Source organism: Mercenaria mercenaria, chromosome 11 (genome assembly GCF_021730395.1).
Source record: "Mercenaria mercenaria strain notata chromosome 11, MADL_Memer_1, whole genome shotgun sequence".
Lineage (NCBI taxonomy): Eukaryota > Metazoa > Mollusca > Bivalvia > Venerida > Veneridae > Mercenaria > Mercenaria mercenaria.
Window position 1 is genome coordinate 27590189 of NC_069371.1, and position 24010 is coordinate 27614198.

The 24010-nt window shown below is 34.7% G+C and overlaps 1 protein-coding gene across 6 annotated transcripts in view; it reads left to right on the forward strand.

The window, feature by feature from the left end:
• Positions 1 to 24010, forward strand: part of LOC123530832 (tyrosine-protein phosphatase non-receptor type 4-like) — a 149325-nt gene that overhangs the window by 31208 nt on the left and 94107 nt on the right. For 3 of the 6 annotated variants that reach the window (XM_053518788.1, XM_053518785.1, XM_053518783.1), the window contains exons 4-13: positions 2541 to 2582; positions 4815 to 4933; positions 6035 to 6132; positions 7759 to 7879; positions 8132 to 8219; positions 11130 to 11177; positions 13876 to 13964; positions 14888 to 14951; positions 15463 to 15623; positions 20158 to 20226. In XM_053518788.1, coding sequence (XP_053374763.1) covers positions 2541 to 2582; positions 4815 to 4933; positions 6035 to 6132; positions 7759 to 7879; positions 8132 to 8219; positions 11130 to 11177; positions 13876 to 13964; positions 14888 to 14951; positions 15463 to 15623; positions 20158 to 20226 — 899 coding nt within the window. The remainder of the gene's footprint in view (positions 1 to 2540; positions 2583 to 4814; positions 4934 to 6034; positions 6133 to 7758; positions 7880 to 8131; positions 8220 to 11129; positions 11178 to 13875; positions 13965 to 14887; positions 14952 to 15462; positions 15624 to 20157; positions 20227 to 24010) is intronic. The other 3 variants (XM_053518784.1, XM_053518787.1, XM_053518786.1) reach the window with 3 other exon arrangements.

The window sequence follows — 24010 nt, forward strand, 5'->3', positions numbered from 1 at the left end:
AGGTCACAGGGGCCAACGTTAACTTTTTGCATGAAGGCTTTTTACTCGCGAACCACTGCACCCAGGACCTTCAAACTTCACATGCTGATAGTACTTATTGAGTACACCACTCCTACTGACTTTGGGGTAACCAGGTCAAAGGTCAAGGTCACAGGGGCCAACGTTAATTTTTTGCATGAAGGCACTTTTCTTGCGAACCACTTCACCCAGGACCTTCAAACTTTACATACTGATAGTACTTTATGAGTACACCAACCCTACTGAATTTGGGGTCACCAGGTCAAAGGTCAAGGTCACAGGGGCCAATGTTAACTTTTTGCATGAAGGCACTTTACATGCAAACCACTTCATTCAGGACCTTCAAACTTCACATGCTGATAGTACTTTTTGAGTACACCACCCCTACTGACTTTGGGGTCACCAGGTCAAAGGTCAAGGTGCTGCGGGGGCATTTGTCACCATTAGTGACAGCTCTTGTTTTACTTATATTCATTCAGTTAACAACTCTGTTGAATAGTCAAGAATTGCTGTCCTCCAACAGCTTTTGTTTTACAGGCAGATATGGTGATTTCATTGACAAGTATTTGATTTATAATATTTAAAAGTTATCATAAATACAGCTGTAAATAAACAAATTTTTTGCATGGGCTAGGTTGGATCCAGTTCAGGGCTATTTTGATTCTGTTGAAACTTCCGTGTTATCTCAGATGCTTTGATATTTGAGCCGCACCATGAGAAAACCAACATAGTGCATTTGCGACTAGCATGGATCCAGACCAGCCTGCGCATCTGCACAGTCTGGTCAGGATCCATGCTGTTCGCTAACGGTTTCTCTAATTGCATTAGGCTTTGAAAGCGAACAGCATGGATCCTGACCAGACTCCACGAATGCGCAGGCTGGTCTGGATCCATGCTGGGCGCAAACGCACTATGTTGGTTTTCTCATGGCGTGGTTCATTTACAGTACAAGAAAAAAACTTATGTTAGAAAGATTTGCAGACATGATTTGCTTTACAGCTGTGAATTCAGGCTAATATTTGTGTCTGGGTCTTAGTTTTTAAACAAATGATCCCCTATTTCCAACGGAGTGCCCAAATTGTTGTTATGTGATACTGTGTGAGAATCTGGAAATCAATAGCGTGCCATATTTGTTCTGCGGTAGCATTAAACACCTTATGCAGGAAAATGATACTAATACATTATGTCATTCAGAACAGTCTGTTGTCTATAAGTAAAGAGCAAATTTCTTGTAATGTATGTACTGGTCTTTGTTGAATTGATGCTTTATTTGTTGTGTTTTACTGTCCAGAGTAACTAAGAAAATAAGTGTGACATTATACCCCTCAAACAAAATTTAAGGGATATCAAGGAATCATGCATCTGATGGTCTGTTGGTTACCAAAAAATTGTAGTGCTGACTTCTTCCACAGTTTTAAAACAGGTTTTAATGAAAGTTCATACACATGGTCACCATGAAGTGTTGATGTTCATGACAGTGTAGTGTGAATATTGGCATTACTGGAAATACTTCCACATTCCTAAAGGGATTCTTGTGAAACTGCATTCGTGTGATCATTATGAAGGCAAAATATGCTTGACACAATGTTTTGGGCCAGTTTAGGCATTGCAGATTTATGCACCTTTGGACTTAAAGTGTGTACACAGCATTATTGTTGTATGTAAGTGTGTAGTATGAACAACTTCTACAGTTTTGAATGGATTCCAATGAAATTCCATACCCACAGTCACAATGAAGTGTAGATGTAACTGACTTATTTTCACAGAGTTATGCGTCCTAAGACTTTGACATCTGATATTCAAAGCAGTATTGCTGGGGTATTGGTCACATTCAGTGATAGCTCTAGTTTAACTTTACAGAGGATCTTGTTCATATGTATTCTGCATGAACTTCTGTTTTCATAGGGCACTGTATTTCCTAAAGATAAAATAGATGGGAATTTTACATGGTTTTTATTACTTTGTTGTTCTATTTGAAGTTGATTAAATGCAATAATTTTGACATGGTTTCATTATATATTCATGTATTTTAATGCTTACACACTAAAAGCTTCAGACTTAATTTATAATACATAGTACATGTACACTGATGTGTATAATATAAGCTTTCAATTGCTTTTATACTTACCTATTTATGTTCAGTAAAATTAACTCTCATGTTTGTAAACATATTGTTACTTAAAAGTACGAATTTTGTGACACTTATGAAAATTATACTGTATAGAGGAAAATTATATGAGCCGTGCCATGAGAAAACCAACATAGTGGGTGTGCTACCAGCATGGATCCAGACCAGCCTGCGCATCCGCGCAGTCTGGTCAGGCTCCATGCTGTTCGCTTTTAAAGCCTATTGGAATTGGAGAAACTGTTAGCGAACAGCATGGATCCTGACCAGACTGCGCGGATGCGCAGGCTGGTCTGGATCCGTGCTGGTCGCAAAGCCACTATGTTGGTTTTCCCATGGCACGGCTCATATTGAGATTAGTACTATGTTGTTTGACAATTTTAACATTTATCTGTAGGGAGAAGAAATGTATGAAAATGTTCTACAAATACCCATTGAGGTCAGTTCACTGGTGATAAAAACAAACTCACAATTGTATACCTTATAGAGCTATTTCTCAATACCCTTACCATTGTACTAACACAAATATTGCAATATGTTTTTTCACTGAATCTGTATTAAATATTCATCAACGAGAAATTGCTTTAACTGTGGTTAAAACTATATTTTAAAGAAAATAGACATATTTGAAAGTACTTTCTTCCCTTATTTTTATATATTTCTTACATCATAATCATTATTAGCGGTGTTTTATTTATTAGATGTGTTTTATTTATGTTTTTATGAACTTCATTATCTGGGTAAAGAGGTTTTCAATATTTCTAATGTTCATATTTTTAACATTATAAGTAAATATTTCATTGACTTTAACAGTTTAGTATGTTTGCACCTTTAGTCACTCTGTATAGTATATGACAAGTAGACTTTAAAATGTGACTAAGCCAGTTTTGCTATGTGAGCAGTGCCTGTATATATCATGTTTAAAATGTTTGGCAATGATCACAGATTTTATATAAATATTTTATTAAACAGTTTTGTTTTTGACATCCATGTATGTAATACAGGTGCTAGATATCAGTTTAGGGACAAAATTCAATTTTATTGTACTTTGAAAATTTTTGCTAAAAAAATCTTGGTTTCAGCCAAAAAGGCTAGTTCTTTGGTACAGGAATTTATTGCTTTGAAAAAATAAAATAAAGTAAAAGGTTTATTTTATCTATTATGATTTTAGTCAAATAAGCTGCTTTGGCAAAATGTGGGATTCGGAAAATGTTTTCCTTAACACATGGCAGTCCGTGTTCCCAAGCTAATGTTGAAAATTGGTATAATGCTATTCCTTCAACACTTGAAAGGGAGAAGTTCAAAAATTCAAACAAAAAGTTAAATATGTAGCAAAAATATGCCTTGATCTAGATGGATTCAGTGTTTGACTTAGTCATATTTTTAAAGTCATATTAATCAGAGCTCTGTGATTAATTTGTGGAATTTGGTTTGCTTCCTAAACCGCTTCAGCTTTTGCATTTTACCCATGTTTTAGATTATTTTTTTTCAAGCACATTTTGATAAAACCAAAGTCATCTTTGACTGCTGAGTTATTTCCTTTTAATAATCAGATAAACAAAGTCTAAACACTGTTAAAGTGTTTTCAGATATTCTAGAATATTTTCTGGATGTTAAAAAAACATTTCTAATTGTTTGGCTGATTGTCATTTTACAGATGAAAGGTTGATTTTTGTTGCAAATTCTAATTTTTCATTTTGGCCTAGGTGCTGCCTTCTCATCTTTAATTAAGAAAATGTACACTTTTTCACATTATTTTAAGCTCACCTGAGCACAAAGTACTAACGGTGAGCTATTGTGAAACCATGTGTCTTCAAAAAGATTACTGTTAACACTCTAGAGGTCACAGTTTTAGACCATTCTTTATGAAATTTGATCAGTGTGCTTCCTTCAGTAAAATCTGAGACATATTTAAGACTAGGTCATCTTGGGTAAAAAAGCTAGGTCATCAGGTCAGATCATAGAAAAACTTGGTCAATGATCTACCTGATTGATATAGCACATGGTCAGAATGTTTGTTTTAATTAAATCAAGGCCAAATTAAATACTAGATTATTTGGGTTATTAGAACTGTGTTAGGTGAGTGATTCAGGGCCTTAAGGGACCTTTGATATTTTGAGGTAGTAAACTTAAGAGCTATTATTTAAATTTTCACAGTTTCGTTGCTCTTGACATCACAAAAATCCTATTGCAAAAAGAAATCAATCTGGAATTTTGACTTTTTTTTTTTTATAATTTCAGTACAATTTGCACTAAATCTAAAATTCTAATTCCATAATATTCTATTAACCTTATGCTGAAATGTTTTGTTGTGTCAGTTGTGAACAGTTATTCTGTCTTAATTAATAAAAAAAAGGTCTGTTTATTGTTGGTCAAAGTAAAGTTACTGTCTTATAACAAGATGTTGAATTGTGATGTTTATAATTATATTTTGTATATAACATATTTACTGCTAATGTAAGGCTGGCCTCCTGTGTGTGAGTGAATTCTTTATTTTGTTTTTGATGCCATTGGTTTGGAAGGCATCCAACCTACAGACTGGTTTCTCAACATTTCTTTTATAGATATGTGTCCACAAGTTTAAGTTATTTGATATTAGTTTTTGTCATAACTTTGACTGATTTACATATAGCTATGAGTGGTTTTGTAAATGATTTATGTTATTTTTCAGAGATGGTTAGACCCTTTGAAAACAATAAAGAAGCAGTGCAGAGGTCCAGGATATGAGTTCTTCTTTCGTGTTAAATTTTATGTAACAGATCCAAGTAAACTAGCTGAAGAGTATACTAGGTAGGTACATTGTTGGGAATTTTCTGCTACTCTTCTTTTGGGCTTAACCCTTATCATGCTGGACACGATTGATTCTGCCAGGTTTCGCCTAAGTCATCCACAAAAATAACACAGCCAATTCTAGATGACGTAAAACACAATGTTATCAGAATAGGTTTCGCCTAAGTCATCCACAAAAATAACACAACCAACTCTAAGATGATGTAAAACACAATGTTACCAGAACAGGTTTCGCCCAAGTCCTCCACAAAAATAACACAACCAACAAAAAGATGATATAAAACACAATGTTATCAGAACAGGTTTCGCCCAAGTCCTCCACAAAAATAACACAACCAACAAAAAGATGATATAAAACACAATGTTACCAGAACAGCTTTCCCCCTAAGTCATCCACAAAAATAACACAGCCAATTCTAGATGATGTAAAACACAATGTTATCAGAACAGGTTTCGCCTAAGTCATCCACAAAAATAACACAGCCAATACTAGATGATGTAAAACACAATGTTATCAGAAGAGGTTTCGCCTAAGTCATTCACAAAAATAACACAGCCAATTCTAGATGATGTAAAACACAATGTTATCAGAACAGGTTTCGCCTAAGTCATCCACAAAAATAACACAGCCAATACTAGATGATGTAAAACACAATGTTATCAGAATAGGTTTCGCCTAAGTCCTCCGCAAAAGTGACACAACCAATTCTAGATGATGTAAAACACAATGTTATCAGAACAGGTTTCATCTAAGTCATCCACAAAAATAACACAGCCAATTCTAGATGATGTAAAACACAATGTTATCAGAACAGGTTTCACCTAAGTCATCCACAAAAATAACACAACTAACTCTAAGATGATGTACAACACAATGTTAGATGTTTCGTATAACTGATGAATTGTGACTGAAAGTGATATTTACTTTGCTTTATTCAAATAAATTGATCTTAACATCATCAGGTGATTTTATACAGTGCTTTTTTAAAAAATTAGACTGTACTTTGCCTTCAAAATACCAACCCACCCTTTATATGGCACGTTTTTTAAGTATGTGTAACTGTGAAGGGCTATAAGGTATTTGTTTACAATATTATTCAGGTACCATTTTTTCCTGCAAGTAAAACGTGATATATTAGAAGGCAGATTACATTGTCCTAGAAGTACAGCAGCGTTACTGGCAAGTTATGCTGTTCAGTGTAAGTACTGTTACTATGATATACTGTGAAATCATTAATTTTCGTGGGGGACTAATTTTCGTGGATTTCGTGGTTGAGTCAATCCACGAAATTTAAGCCCAACGAACAATTAAAATTCCAATTAATTTTATGTTCAAAAGTTGAAATCCACGAATTCAAACCCCCACGAAATTGCCGTTTTGACCAAAACCACGAAATTTCATGAACACGAAATTAAATGATTTCACAGTATAAATTTTGATATATTGAATAGATCATTACTGGCAACTTCTGCTGTTCAGTGTAAGTTGTGTTACACTGTAAGTGGTATGTAAATGGAGCAGTCAGGTTAGCTCTGTTAGTAAAACATATGTAACAAACCTAGAGGTCAAGATTTGATTGAGTACTCTCTGTGACAGAAAATAGGTCAGTTATTTCCAGCATCACCTCACACTCTGATTCAAGTGGGGAAATTGTCAGTATGAGAACAAGACTGTTCTGGTACAGAATCCACACATTGGTTTGGTTAACTGACAGCAATTATATAACTGAAGTATGTATACTTTAAGAAGCCTGCCTGCTTAGCTCAATAGAAAGGGCACAGATCTACGGATCACGGGGTTGTAAATTTGATCCTGGGCGGGGCGTATGTTCTCTGTGACGATTCGATAAAAAGACATTGTGTCTGATATCATTCGTCGTCCACCTCTGATTCAAGTGGGGAGTTTGGCAGTTACTTGCGGAGAACAGGTTTGTACTGGTACAGAATCCAGGAACACTGGTTATGTTAACTGCCTGCTGTTAATAACTGAAATACTGTTGAAGAATGGCATTAAACCCAAAACAAAACACTAAGAATGATGTTAAACCTCATTTTATCGGAGACAAGAACTGTGACCTCTTTGTAAATTTTTAACAAAATGTAGTGCAATATTTTGTTTAACTAGTCTCTTCAAAATCATTTAACAAGAAACACTTTAACAAGGTCACATTGATTTTATAACATGTGTCAGACTGACTCTAGAAATGTAAAAGAAGTTTAGTGCAGAGAAATAGAGAATAATGGGTTAGTGCCGTAGATGAGAAAGTTTATCTGGCGAGGCGGAGGAGGTTATTGGGTGAGCCGAAGGCGAACCTGATAACGTCCGGAGCCGAGCCAGATAAACTTTCTCCGTCTTAGGCACTAACCTATTATTCTATTTATCTTGTCATTACTTCATTTTCCGATATTTGGCAATTTATTTTACAAAAATAAGTGTGCGACAACCGCTTTAATGACGTCATATTCGCAATGACGTCACTTATATAATGACGTGATTACCGGCAAAATTGCAATAACTTCTTCGTTTTTGAATAAAAACTCATTATTTGACCACTCATTTTCTTAGTTCGGACATTTCCAACACAATGATGATGGTTTCGTTGCAAAATTTCTTATAACAATATCGATCATAAGGTCACATGATCAACTGACCGTATATCACTGGTCACATGATCAACTGACGGTATATCAAGAAAGATATACGGCACCCTGATATCGGGTCGAAAATACTGCAAGTGACAGGATAAATATGAAATATTGTGGAAATGAAATGAAGTCCTATACCACGTATCTGCTTTGAAAAACTATCATTTTGTTTCTTACAGCCGAGCTGGGGGATTTTAATCCAGATGAGCACAGAGACGGGTATTTGTCAGAATTTCGATTTGTACCGGCTCAAGATGAAGATTTTGAAAAAGAAGTAGCAAAACATCATCAGTCACATAGGTTTGTTCTAGGCAGATTTAACAGTTGCTAATTTAGACATTGTATGGCTACATTTTTCTCAGCTTCTATTGTGTGAGCTGTTGAAAAATTATTCCATGGGATATATATCTTCCATGTTGTGTTGAAACTAATTAAAAACATGCTTGAACTATAATGTAACTTCTTAATGAACTGAATTTTATTACAACATTGTTGCTTATGGAAATTTTTTGTTTTGAAATGTTTTATAGTTTCCTTTGCACATATTTTTAGGGGTCAAACTCCAGCCGATGCAGAATACAATTACCTGGACAAAGCTAAACGTCTGGAAATGTACGGAGTGGATCTACATAAAGCACGAGTGGGTTTCATTTCTTGTTTTAACTTTTGAAAAGATAGTTAACAGCTTTTACCAGATTATATCATTGAAGTGGTTACAAATTGATAAGCACATTACAATAACTTAGACACAAAGTTCAACCTACTCCTACTGTTTGATTCACCAAATCTATAACAGGGCTTTCATTTCACCAGAGCAAAATGATTGTGTTCATGTTGAGGTACTGTGATCACTCACTGTCTGTCCATTAGGGTGAAATATTGATGAAAATTAGCCTTGATTTTTCTCCTATGAAGGTACCCATTTGTTGCATATATGCACCTTCAGCGCTAACAGAAAAAGCTTAAAAAATGACATATTCTAAATTGCTGGTCCTGCTTTTAGATGCCCTCAGTCAAGAGTGTTCTTATTATTTTTAACCAGCTGTTTATTATATTGGCCTGCAGATGGGTGGGAGTTTCCACTCAATAACTAGAGTTAGGAGTGACTGATTCAAATGAAACTTGGTATATAGGTAGATTGCATAGAGACGGAGTTTAAGATTGCATAGAAGATCACTAGGGTCAAGGTCAAGGTCACTGTTGCTAAAAATAGAAAAAAAACAGTTTCTGCTCAATAAATTGAGTTTACATTGATGTATTGAAATTAAACTTGGCCTATAGGTGGCTTATAGGAAAACAACTAAGGTTGGGTATGTATATGGGGTCAGTGGGGTCATAACTCTGATTTGAATTTTGACAGAGTTATGCCCCTTTTTAGCTCTGACTATTCGAAGAATAGTCTAGCTATTCTACTCACCCTGGCGTCGGCGTCGGCGTCACACCTTGGTTAAGTTTTTGCATGCAAGTACATACAGCCATCAATTAAAGGCATATAGCTTTGAAACTTATTTTTTCTTTTTCTAGGTCAATTACCAACCTCTCTGGGTCAAGTCCCATAACTCTGACATGTATTTTGAGCAAATTATGCCCCCTTTTGGACTTAGAAAATTTTGGTTAAAGTTTTACATACAAGTTACTATCTCCAAAACTGATGCAGATATTGATTTGAAACTTCACGTGTGTCTTCGGGGTTATAAAACTAGTTAATAGCAGCAAGTCCCATAACTCTGACTTTCATTTTGGCCAAATTATGCCCCCTTTTGGACTTAGAAAATTCTGGTTAAAGTTTTGCGTGCAAGTATATACAGCTATTTCTAAAAGGCATATAGATTTGAAACTTATTTTTTCTTTTTCTAGATCAATTACCAACCTCACTGGGTCAAGACCCATAACTCTGACATGTATTTTGAGCAAATTATGCCCCCTTTTAGACATAGAAAATTTTGGTTAAAGTTTTACATGCAAGTTACTATCTCCAAAACTAATGCAGACATTGAATTGAAACTTCACATGTGTCGTCAGGGTTATAAAACTAGTTGATAGCATCAAGTCTCATAACTCTGACCTGCATTTTGGCCAAATTATGCCCCCTTTTGGACTTAGCAAATTCTGGTTAGAGTTTTGCGTGCAAGTACATACAGCTGTTACTAAAAGGCATATATATTTGAAACTTATTTTTTCTTTTCCTAGATCAATTACTAACCTCACTGGATCAAGTCCCATAACTCTGGCATGTATTTTGGGCAAATTATGCCTCCTTTTGGACTTTGAAAATTCTGGTTAAAGTTTTACATGCAAGTTTCTATCTCCAAAACTAACTTAAAACTCTTTTGATATTTAACCTTTTTGGGTAATATTTTCCTGCTTCTGGGACAGTATTTCGAATAGTCGAGCTTGGCTGTCTTATGGACAGCTCTTGTTAACTTAGGATTTTTTGGTTAAAGTTTTATAAAGTTTTTACTGGCAAAGCTCTAATTCAGAGTCAAGCACTGAGAAAAGTCAAGCGTGCTGTCTTACGGACAGCTCTTGTTACGAAAAAGTTTTATAGGAAATTCTGCTTGATGACATACTTTTGTTTCCATTAATCATTATTGTTAATGTTTTGTTGTATAAACTCGTCATTAATTACAGACAAGCTTCATTCCTGTTTTCCATACTTGTATTTGATAAAGTATATTATACATAGATGAAATTTATGAAATGGCATTTTGAGTAATAACTGTACACTTAGGGAAGTGTGTGTTGGGGTGGGGATGGGGGATGTAACTGTTCTTAGCATTTCCCAACATTGAAGATTGTACTGTCACCTTGTTTGTAAGGTCAGTGATATTGAATAATTGTTTATTAAAAATTCAGCTGGTATCTTTATTAAGATTGGTAAGTTTTTCGAATTTACCTTAGAAATTGTAATCATTTTAAATTTTATGGATAAAGTTTACATTCATTTATAATTTAATCTATATGCCTTTCAAACTAACTTGCAGTATTTTCTAATTTTAGGGATTGTTGTTTATTATATAAAGCTTTGTACACATTGCTGTTAAGTAGTTGATACTTTCAAACTTACCTCTCTGTGATATGATAAGATGTCTATGACAAATTAAAGCCTAGAAATGTTTTATGAATTTAGCGTTCAGACATAAAAATTCAAATTAATTTTTGTGAAGTTTTGCTTTCGAGTTAAAGCTACTTGGTCACCTTTTGGATGAATATTTTAGTATTTTCAAATTACACTTCTGTTGGATAATAATTATGTCTTGATACTGAAAATGAAAAGAGCCAACAAACTTTTTGTTTAGAAATGGAAAAGTGTTGGAAGCAGTATGAAACATTTTGGATGGGCTGGGATGATAATCAAGCCATTGATTTATTATGGCTTTAATATCATTGAAATTCTTTTCAAAACTATATATCAGTAAATGGGTATTAAAAACTTCTTTTGCTACAAATGTTCAAAACAAGTCTTGAGATGACTACATTTTAACTCCAGATATGTGTACCAAGTTGTTTTTTGTAGACTTGTGTGTTTGATGTTTTAACTGTTTGTCAGGTTACCCAAATGTCGAAGGATAGAGTTCTACCTCCAAGATTGACAAAGGCAAGGTTTCACGTGCAATCCAGAATATCCTATATAACATTGAAGAATATAATTAATATAACAATGTTAATGATAACTTTATATCAGAAATGGACATCAGTGGTATAAAGTGTTGCATATTTTATTTGTCATGCTATTAAAAAGGGGAAGACATTTTAGAAAACATGCTTGAATTTTTTTCATTCTCATAAGTTTAACAAACATTTTTAGATTTCTTTCTTGAGTTTGACTTAAGACATAAAGCAAATATATTTAAATAGGTAAATACCTATCTATTTAAACATGCAACCCCCATAAAAAAATCTGTTCTAATCTGAGAATTTTTTGGTAATAAAATTGTATGATTGTTTTAAAAGTACCATCCTGTAATCTGAAATTTTTAGCACTGTGGGAATTTGGGACCTTAGATATGCAACAGCTAAAGAGCCTCTGAAATCCTGAAGTTCAATGAGGTACACTGGGAATACAAGTCTGCATTATTGATAGAAATTCATTAATAATCGTAGCTATCACAAAGTTATCTCCCCTAGACTGAAGCTAACTCTCCTGAGATCCACCTGAAAAACAAAAACAAGTATCAGACTTAATTATTTTGTTTCTACATACATTGATGTCCATTTTTACTAACCATTTTAAGATTTTATTTTCTATATTTATCCAGGTCAGAGAAGATTTAACACTTTTCCTATATTGTTATATTCCATTGTTTTTATTATTTGCTGGGTTGTATAGTGTGCAGATTAGTGTAAAGATTGGGAGTTTTGTTCAGGTGGAAGCACTAATTGTAGTGTCAGTTCAGAGTGCTTAAAATTAATTGCTAGATTTTTACTAATTTTGGTTTATTGGAAGATGGAAAGAAATATCTATGGAATTATTTTTTTGAGTTTTTGGAAGGTCATTAGGTGCAGTTATATTGTGTATACATGTATGATAAATGGTTTGTACAATTCAGGTAATGCACAATCTGGTTAATTATTTCTCAGTTTCTTCATGTGAGGAAGCCATCCAGCTGGCTTACGGAAGGTCGGTGGTTCTACCCAGGTGCCCGCTCGTGATGAAATAATGCACGGAGGGGCACCTGGGGTCTTCCTCCACCGTTAAAGCTGGAAAGTCGCCATATGACCTACCATGTGTCGGTGCGACAAATCAAAAAAAAAAAAAAATTTCTCAGTTTATAATTTATAGCAGACCCTAAGCCATAGTTACTTGTAACGTGTGCTGTAATTTTCATGTTTGGTAATACAAAGAAGAGATGTACATTTGAATAAAATGCAGTTGTAGTAAAAGATAACATTTTGGAGAGACAAGGAAAATAAGTAGAATGGTACTAAATTGGCTTGATAATCTAGCAGTTAATTTTATACATTTTTACTGTACCTTAAGTTACCCAAGTGTACATAACAACTACATTCAGGTTTTGAGTATGAAAATAAATTGGTAGTTCTGCATATGCACAGTCAATAGGTTAAGAAGTAGGCACCTGCTGATTTCATGGTTAGAACCGTGATCACTCTTTCCAGTTGGTACAGTCTATTTGTCTAGACTGGGATCAGTGTTATAGAGCTGAATTAGTAGATTTGTTGGTTCTGAGCACAAATTTTAAATTTGAATAATAAGCAGGCTCCATTTTTAGTTTGTAACTGTTGAATCTGCTCATAAATAATTGAACCAAGTTTTACAGTCATTTCTACTCAAAAATAACTGTTGGAGTAAGAGGCATATATTTAGAATTATTAATTCAGTTACTGTGAAATCATTTTTATTCGCGTAGGACGAATTTTCGCGTATTTCGCGCTAGAACCGATGCGCGAATTTAAGACTGCGCTATTATTAGTTTTTAATTTATTTTTTCATTTATAAATTGAAAATGCGCGAATTTAAGCCCTCGCGAAACAGTCCTTTTTCACGTTTGCGCGAAATTTCATGCCAGCGAATTTAAATGATTTCACAGTACTACAAGCAAAAACAATCTGTATCAGTGACAGTGCATGTGTAGATCTATCCTCTAGCTAAGTTGTTTTATATACCTGGGCCTACTTTGATTAGTGCAAGAACTGTAAACATGTTGAAAGTTACAGCAATAGAAGTGTTTGTAAAGTAACACACTATCCAAAAAACGTAGCCAGACCAGTGTTGTTCCAGGTCTCAGTATTAATTTCATACCAGTGCCTCATTACACAAGGCAGGGTTGCCAAATTCCTCAGCAGCAACCACGGTCAACAATCAAAGTAGGCCATAGATGTTGAGTGTCATGTGAATATCTACATTTCATGTTAAAGTTACCATTGCTTTTATTATTTTACCATTGACTCAAATTTGATGTTCAGAAATATATTTGTTATAACTATCCTTTAGTTGTCATTGGTGACATGCATATGCTTACATGTAGAATATATCTATACATAGTGATAAGGGCCTATTAAAATTCAGTAGATAAATTGATCAAGTGTCACGACTTATCATTAACAGTAAATCAGTGATCAATCGAGAGTATGATTTATACCCTTATAAAGTCATGTATTTTTTTTGTCTGAATTTTGATTGATCATACACTTCCTAAAATATAGATCCTACATGTAAGCCTACTCAGTATATGTATTAGACAGCAGATTCTACGGTAACTGTTTTACCTGTAACAATAACTGTTTTCTGTGTAAAAGTTTGTTTTATTTGTAACTGTTCTTCACTTTGTTTTCAGGACCAGAGTAATCTAGAGATCCATTTAGGAGTAACGTCTGTTGGTTTAGTAGTCTTTCAAAATAACATGAAAATAAACACATTCCCGTGGTGAGTATATCTAAGTCTTAGTATACTAGCGACAATTGTATCTGCCTTTGCAACCAGTGCAGATCAAGATCAGCCTGCACATCCATGCAGTCTGATCATGGTCTGCACTGTTCGCTGTTCAGTCAGTAAATCTTCAGTGAATACCCTATGAATTATAAATGGTGATGTCCAAATTGAAAGATGGAGTAGTCCATTTTAGAAACTTAGCAGGGTAAGAGTTGAGTTTTAAGTAATATAGTCAAACCTGTCTGGAAAACCACCCTTGGGTGAAGACAAAGGTGTGCTTTGTTTACAAGTTGTGTCTCTATACAGGTAGATTTACTCTGTCGTAAAATAAATGGGAGGAGAAAATAGCGTCCTTTATAAACAGGTTTTATAGTTATGGTGCTTATTTGAAGGTGGTCTTTATGATAGGTTTTACTAAAATACTATTTTACCAGTCACAGAAGAGATTTAATTATATTGTATTTCAATTAACATTATTAATTAAATGACTGATGACATTTCAGAATGTTTGAAACTGTTTAAGAAGGTGGATTTGTGCATACCAGATTTAAGAATTGTTTGTTGGATTTTTTGTTGGATTTAATGACACACTGACACGGTTGTAGGCCATATGTGGAGTTTCCAGTTTTTCATGGTGGAGGAAGACCCCAGATGCCTGTTCGGAAATCATTACAGACGATCTCCGCACAGACAGGCACTTGGGTAGAACTACAAAACTTCTGTAAACCAGTTGTTTGGCTTCCTCACATGAAGAAATTCTACATCCTATGCAAGGTTTCAGACATGCAGCTGTGACCTTAACCACTTGGCCACGGAGAACCATAGACTTATTTAAGAAATTGTGTTACTGTTAAAATGCTTTATTGTTTCATCCATATACTACTAGTTTGACTGATTCAGTTATATTTGAATTTCAGGTCTAAAATAGTAAAAATCTCCTTCAAAAGGAAACAGTTCTTTATCCAGTTACGAAGGGAACAAGTAGGATTTTTATTTTTTATTTCTTTTGATTAGTTTAAAAAGTTAAATAATGCAGTTGTAAAGATGTTGTAAAGTCTTTCATTTAAATACCATTTCAGTTTATATAAACTCAGTTATAGCACAGTCATGCTTTAACACTTATTTTGTCACTTTAGTCACATCATGTGTGAGGTTGGTTCATATTGTTGTGATTCAACCAACTAATGCCTTACTTACTGTAAAGTCAGATATTTTCGTGATCCTTTAAGTGCACTATTTTTAAAACAAGAAGAACTTTGTGAGGAAGAAATCTTGCAATGTATGGCCAACTTGTGAAATTTATAGGACTATTTTTAACAAAAACAGAACTTAAACAAGTACTTTATTTGGCGAATTAAGTCAGCGAATATTGCTCAGTCGGAGAAAAAAGCAAAAATAATCTGTTGAAAAATTTTTTTGCAGGATTTTCTATATTCAAATCATTGTTTGCTTTGTGTAAGATGTTTTTTAATGTGATGATTTTATTTCACAGAATGATAACGTGGAAAACCTTATAGGTTTCAACATGGTTAGTTACCGATCGTGTAAAAATATGTGGAAATCCTGTGTAGAACATCATACTTTCTTCCGGCTACACACTCCAAACCCTCCATCAAAAAAGATGTTTTCTTTAGGGTCAAAGTTTAGGTACAGGTGTGTATAAAATTGTATAAGCTTTTGTTGAATAGGGAAATAGTATCTTTTATAAAACAATGTGTTTTTGCTATAAAAACTTAACAACAATGCTTTGGTATTCAATCTTTTATTATAAATAATAATGTGAACTTGTGTCAGATATTAGGTGATGTTACAAACAAATTGAAGTATTATGTTATATATATCACTATTTTTTCACCAAGTTAATTAATTTTTATTAAGTGATAGGTAAGCTTGTTCACACATACAACACAGTTTTATGTAACAAAATTAAGAGTTGAATTTCTGTGTGTATGTGAATATTTATAGTTATTGTCAATTTACTATATGGTTTTGTGTGTAACATATATCCACAGCTCCCCATCCATCCCACCAGGCATCTGACCTATACTGTCTACACCGGCTTAATGTTCCTTGTGTCCACAGTTCTGAACATAACAATTTCTTCAGTTTTAGTTCTACAGTGCAGCTACGCTATAGCTAAAACCAATTCACAGACTAGAATATTACACTATAGTTGTTGTTCTGCTTACAAATTTTATTAAATGGGGAAAAAATCAAAATTGTATTGGTGTTGACATTTTTATTAGTATCATATGGGAAAGAAAGTACAGTTGAAACTCGATATCTCCAACTTGATTATCTCAAAATTCTTGCTGTCTCAAAGACATTTGAGCCATGCCATGAGAAAACCAACATAGTGGGTTTGCGACCAGCATGGATCCAGACCAGCCTGCGCATCTGCGCAGTCTGGTCAGGATCCATGCTGTTCGCTTTTAAAGCCTATTGGAATTGGAGAAACTGTTAGCGAACAGCATGGATCCTGACCAGACGGCGCAGATGCGCAGGCTGGTCTGGATCCATGCTGGTCGCAAACCCACTATGTTGGTTTTCTCATGGCACGGCTCATTTTCAAGTCCCGTCCCCAAAACATGTGCTCAGAATATTATTTTAACCCTCAACCTGCTAAATTTCTATATTGAACTTGTCCATCTTTCAATTTGGACAGTACCATTAACTGTTAAAAGTGGTGCATACCAAAAGGATACTGACTGAATGACGATCAGTGCGGATCATGGTCAGACTGCACACATGTGCAGGCAGATCATGATCTGCACTGGTCGCAAAGGCAGAATCAATCTTGTTCAGCATGATAAGGGTTAAGTCGAATTCCGGTTATTACAAAGCACACTGCTCGATCAGTTTGAATTTGAGATATCGAGTTACACTGTATCTGCTCTTTTAAAGTGTTTGCTGTTAAGGGTGTCTTGACTGAGGTTACACTGTAGATTGCTTCAGCTGAATGTGCAAAGTGACTCTGTGAAGACAGGCCTTGAATGGTTCATTGTTTCTGAAACTGCTGAAATCCTTTACATGTTTCAGAGCAGAAGCCATTTGAAACGATAATGCAGTCTTAAATGAATAAAATCTGAATGGTCTCTGAAAGAATGATCATGCTCAGTTTAATTATGGTAAATGTAAACCAAACAAGCCTAAGATTAAAAAAGAAATGAAATTTTAAATTTCTATAAGGAATCAAAGGAAAACTTAATTTGTTTCTTCAAATTCAGACAGTGCGGAAATTAAGTACAGAACTGTGGACCAATGGATATAAATATAAAATAGTGATTATTTTTAACAGGAAATTAAAAAGTTTATTATTTTTTCATATTTATACTAACACACTCTAGTAATTAATATTTTCAGCACTGTATTTGATTTTGTATTTGGTAAAACTTACAATTAACAAAATGAAGCAGAAAAAAGTGATAGATGAACAATGATAGAAGTTTATTGATATTTAACTATTTTCACTTATATTACAATATTTATGCACCACATATTTTGTTGCTGTGTCTCTGTATATCACCATTTCATTCGTACACATGTATCGGTATTATTATCGTATTCATTTACACACAAGGGAAATATCTACCTTCTAAACCGCTCTGTATATCTGTTGAAAACTCACAGAGAAAAATAACCACCATGTACTGATATATGTATATTCAGCAGTATATCGTAGAATGAATGAAAATACTGTTATTGCAGTATCTATAAATTGTATGTATAAACTTTTTAAAATAAGGGGTTGTGGGAAGGAGTGCAACATACTTTATTCCGTAGAGAGAACCGTTTTTAGCTCACCTGTCACAAAGTGACAAGGTGAGCTTTTGTGATCGCGCGGTGTCCGTCGTCCGTCGTCCGTGCATCCGTGCGTCCGTAAACTTTTCCATGTGACATCTCTAGAGGTCACATTTTTCATGGGATCTTTATGAAAATGGGTCAGAATGTTCATCTTGGTAAATTCTAGGTCAAGTTCGAAACTGGGTCACGTGCCTTCAAAAACTAGGTCAGTAGGTCTAAAAATAGAAAAACCTTGTGACCTCTCTAGAGGCCATAATTTTCAATGGATCTTCATGAAAATTGGTCAGAATGTTCACCTTGATGATATCTAGGTCAAGTTCGAAACTGGGTCACGTGGGGTCAAAAACTAGGTCAGTAGGTCTAAAAATAGAAAAACCTTGTGACTTCTCTAGAGGCCATATTTTTCATGAGATCTTCATGAATATTGGTCAGAATGTTCACCTTGATGATATCTAGGTCAAGTTCGAAACTGGGTCACGTGGGGTCAAAAACTAGGTCATTAGGTCTAAAAATAGAAAAACCTTGTGACCTCTCTAGAGGCCATATTTCTCAATGGATCTTCATGAAAATTGGTCAGAATGTTCACCTTGATGATATCTAGGTCAATTTCGAAACTGGGTCACGTGGGGTTAAAAACTAGGTCAGTAGATCTAAAAATAGAAAAACCTTGTGACCTCTCTAGAGGCCATATTTTTCATGAGATCTTCATGATTATTGGTCAGAATGTTCACCTTGATGATATCTAGGTCAAGTTCGAAACTGGGTCATGTGGGGTCAAAAACTAGGTCAGTAGGTCTAAAAATAGAAAAACCTTGTGACCTCTCTAGAGGCCATATTTCTCAATGGATCTTCATGAAAATTGGTCAGAATGTTCACCTTGATGATATCTAGGTAAAGTTCGAAACTGGGTCACGTGCGGTCAAAAACTAGGTCAGTAGGTCTAAAAATAGAAAAACGTTGTGACCTCTCTAGAGGCCATATTTTTCAATGGATCTTCATGAAAATTAGTCAGAATGTTTACCTTGATGATATCTAAGTCAAGTTTGAAACTGGATCACGTGGGTTTAAAAACTAGGTCAGTAGATCTAAAAATAGAAAAACCTTGTGACCTCTCTAGAGGCCATATTTTTCATGAGATCTTCATGAATATTGGTCAGAATGTTCACCTTGATGATATCTAGGTCAAGTTTGAAACTGGGTCACGTGGGGTCAAAAACTAGGTCAGTAGGTCTAAAAATAGAAAAACCTTGTGACCTCTCTAGAGGCCATATTTCTCAATGGATCTTCATGAAAATTGGTGAGAATGTTCAGCTTGATGATATCTAGGTCAAGTTCGTAACTGGGTCACGTGCGGTCAAAAAATAGGTCAGTAGGTCGAAAAATAGAAAACCTTGTGACCTCTCTAGAGGCCATATTTTTCACAAAATCTTCTTGAAAATTGGTGAGAATGTTGACCTTGATGATATCTAGGTCAGGTTTAAAAGTGGGTCACATGCCTTCAAAAACTAGGTCATTAGGTCAAATAATAGAAAAACCTTGTGACCTCTCTAGAGGCCATATTTTTCAATGGATCTTCATGAAAATTGGTCAGAATTTTTTATCTTGATGATATCTAGGTCACATGTGCTCAAAAACTAGGTCACTATGTCAAATAATAGAAATAACGACGTCATACTCAGTTCAACACTGGGTCATGTGGGGATAGGTGAGCGATTCAGGACCATCATGGTCCTCTTGTTCTGATATTGCTGTACTGAAGTACATGTAAAACAGTTTCATTCAAAAGAAGAAAGCTGTAAAACTGTAACATGTGCTTTCTGTAGCATTTCTTGAGGCCATGCTTTACTTTATCATTAAGATGCACAGAAAGGCAGGGTATTTAAAAATATTGAACCAAAATGCTATGAAAAAATTTGACCAGAATGACTGTAAAAGTAGGAAGAAACAAAATTTGAGAGCTGAATTGTATGCATAGCACAAGAAACAATGGGTGAAAGCAAGAGAGGTTTAAGTGTATATACATTAGGAAGGAGATAACTTTGCTTCCCTTTCAGCCCTTGATACCAGAGACAGGTTTAGAAGGTAGATCTTTTCATGTAATTATCATCATCATAATATGTGTTTGATATTGTTAAAACTGAAATTATTCATTAAGTAGATAGAACAGTGCTCGTTTAAATATCTAACATGTTCCTGCAGTTGCTTTGTTTACTTCCCTCTGTTGCTTTTGAGTGCTGTGTCCCGGCTTCAACTCCCTGTCAAGTTTGAAAGTAAGTAGTTTAGTGCTTTTCAGGGAATTAATTATGTTCAGTAACTCTTGAGATCTATAAGTCACTTGTCTGTAAGAGTTACATCCCTTGATTTACAATACAAATTCTTTCAGTGGTAGGACAGAGTTTCAAACCCTTGAGGAATCGAAGCGGCGAGCTAAAATAGAACGCTCGTTCTCCAGGTGAGAGTCAGTATGGTACATTATCATCATAGCACTCGAGTATTGCATCCCTGATTTATAACTGCATTCAACTTTTCCGTCTTATTTTGTTTATTTTATGCAAGTAGTTTATTTTTTTTAGAATAGAGTCCCTATTTCCCACATTTTAATTTTTATTCCTTTCTGTCACATATATTATATGCATGATTGTTATTTATTTTACATATGAAATCCCATGTTACAGTACCTATTAAGTTGTTTCCTTTGCTTAACAGTACTGAAGAAAACCTTATCCTGATTAAAGATTGCCTTTGTGCTATATGTGAAATACCTCCTTTTAGCTTTGGCTGTTTAACAGCCCATGTGAACCAATTCATGTATGGGTTGTGGTGTAAACCAGTTGCGATGCAAAGTTACCAATATTTCAGATTGTATATTCGGCCAGTCTAAACTTCAAATAAAGAATTTTGATATATAGGGATCCTTATTCCTACTAAAGTTTGCAGACCAGTCTCAAAGTCAAGCACCTGATTGGTCATTTCCGATCACTATTCAGAAATTGACCAGTGGGCAGGTTTCAATCTTTGACTGGTCTCCAAATCATGAAATGTAATTGTTCCTTTCCTTTTTATATATTTCAATGTTTTTTGTTTGCTTAATGCGCTATTTTTTGCTTTATATGTTCCATTCAAACAAAAATAAGGTGTGCTACACCTTTAGTCTGTAGAAAGTACAGCTTTGTTTTCATTGACAAATAGTGGAAGCAAAAGAAGAGTTAAGGAATGCAATATAAAAGTGCTTACGTTTAAGTGGAAGAAATTTTGATCACTTACGATTCTAGCAGCACCATAGGCTTAGACATTTCTCTTTTTACATCATTCAGATTAAGATAAGCATAGCATACATACATAGTAGTTTCAGCACTGGCTCTATGTTTATAACATTGTGTGCTTCATGATTGTGCTTAGGGGGCAGTGTCTAAGACTGATTGGGGTCACTGAATCAGATCACTTTTCCTTCGCTGCTGTGTGTTTAAAAGTGCTTGGAGGGCCTCCTTGATGAGAAGTTAAGGGTGCTTACTTAAGATCACTTGCCCTACACTGATGTGGGTCCTACACCTTGCTTGAGGGGTAGAATTCTTCATGTTAGGAAGTCATCTATTTGGCTTACAAAAGGTGGGTTGTTCTATTGAAGGTGACCACCCATGCCTTAAACATTGTCCATAGGGGCACCAGTGATCTTCCTCCACTATGAAAAGCTCAGAAATCACCACATGACCTTAATTGCATTTGTTCGGCTCTAAACCCAACAAACTTGGCACAAAAATTTTAGTGCCTTAACAAGTGACCCACCCCCCAAAATTCCTAAAATGGACTGGTCTATCATTAAGTTTGGGCAGTACCATTTGTTATTTGAAGGGATGTTGACTAAAAATTTCTGACTGAATAGTGAACAGTGCAGACCAAGGTCAGCATGGATGTGCAGGCTGACCTTGACCTGCACTGGTCTCAAAGGCAGAGCAGGTTAAAGGTTAATAAAGCAGTACATGGTACCTCAAAATACCGTAGATACCCATGTATAATGCGCAGTTTTTTTACCCCCGGGACCACCCGCGAAGCGTGGGTGCGCATAATATACAGGTATAGACAATTTTCTAACTTCAAAACAAGTTTTACCGATGTCCGCCATTTTTGTAAAGGGAAACTACTCCCCGCGCTTACTGTCACCGCTAAAATCTAAGATTGCCGTTACGTTCCGTAAAAGATCGATGGTTTATTTTTCTTTCAAACAAAATTAATTTCATATAAATTTGAAAGTATTTTGATGAAAGAAATGTTTATAAATCACAAAAATTATGATACTAATTAAAGATTGAGAATTATCTTTAACCGAGATCAAACTGTGAACAACATAATTGACACAAGGTGACACGTTAATTGCCGGTAATTACTGGCTATTTGATTGTGACAAAAAGACTATCACACCTTTTGTTATTGGTTTGAATTGAGAAGCTCATGTCATTTTGAAAAATACCATTACGAAATATTAAATCAGCTGCTGTTTATTTATTCAAAATAGTTAATTAAAAAGGTAAAACAACAAATAAAACAATATTTTATTGGTTTTATTTTCGAGAAAACAAAAATCGATAGTACCACGAGACCGATACTGCTCTCCACCGCGGAGATAAAATTTATTACCGGTGTCGATGTAAACTCTACTTTCATTTTCCATCCACCTCAAAATTGACCAAAAATGTTTTTTTTCCCAGGATTTCGGGCCAAAATCGGGGGTGCGCATTATACACGGGTGCGCATTATACATGGGTATCTACGGTACTTTTAAATGGACCAGAGTTACTTGCATTTTTTTCATGTTTAATTATTGCAATTGGTGTATGTTATTCAGATTGTTCTGTAACAAAGAAAACTATTCATTTATCATTAATAATTCTATTCTGTCTGTTCTTTAATATAATGTAATACATAAATTACTCAAATGTGGACCATAGTTCTGTCTTTGGAATTATTCATGATTTTCCCTCTTATTGAAAATAATCTTGTAAATTGAATAGATATATAGATTAATATAACTGTGCATAATTATTCCATCATATAGATTTTATAACGCATGACATGATATTATTTTCTGTGTAGGATATGGTAGCAGTATTCGAATTTACTTTAAAAAAAACCCATTGTCTGTTTTCTGTAATTCTGTTACTGATCAGCTGCTCTATATTAGCAGAAATGTGCAATAGATAAACACTCGTGATTATTTAATGTGAGAAGTTGAAGAATGTCTGCATTGTCAGTTTAAATGGATGGAACATCTTATTTCGAGATGAGCCAGTGGCAGGTGTCATACTTCCATCCCAGGCAATGCTGTCTAGGCTGATACTGCTGGAAGCAGTTTTAAGTTAAGTAATCGCCCAACACTGAACACTAGCTGGGATATAACTTATAACCAGGAAGTCAACCTTGGTTGCTGTGTTGTAGTTCAGACTGCTTACCACTGCCCTACTGACACTTTCTCCAATATATACAACAGCTGTGAAAAAAATTCAAGTATCATTTTTATTCCTTTGCAAGAGGTTCTTGCAATGGAAAGGTTATAATTATCAACCTGGTCCAGTTGAAAAGTTGATATTTGTATTTGAAGGGATGGATGTTGGGAAGGGGTCACTGTTTTTCTTCTAAAATGCTGTTTACAAGGTGTATACTGTGATTGTGAGGTTAGTGCTTCTAGAAAGTAGTTTGGGAAAGAGCTTGATGTAGAAAATTTTAAAAATAGAATTTATAATGAAGACCGCCATGGAAGACAATTAATGTGTCATTTGTATTTTACGTTTATAAGTTATTCATTCCTAAACAAGTCAGCAGCTTCAACTGGAGAAATCTGTTGTTACATACAAAAAATGACAAAGATATTTTAGTCTTTCATGATAAGTATTTTAAGCTCGACTTTTCGAAGAAAAAGTAGAGCTATTGCATTTGTGTCGCCGTTGGTTAAAGTTTTTGATGAAGTCAAATATCTCTGTTAACTATCAAAGCTATTGACTTGAAACTTAAAAAAGTTATTTACTATCAAAGTCTGCCCCAGAAGAAACAATCCTTATAACTCTGGTTTGAATTTTGACAGAGTTATGCCACCTTTTAACTTAGAATTTTTTGGTAAAAGTTTTTGATAAAGTCAAATATTTCGGTTACTATCAAAGTTTTTGACTTGAAACTTTAAATACTTATTTTCTTTCAAAGTCTACACCAGGAGAAATAATCCCCATAACTCTGGTTTGACTTTTTAC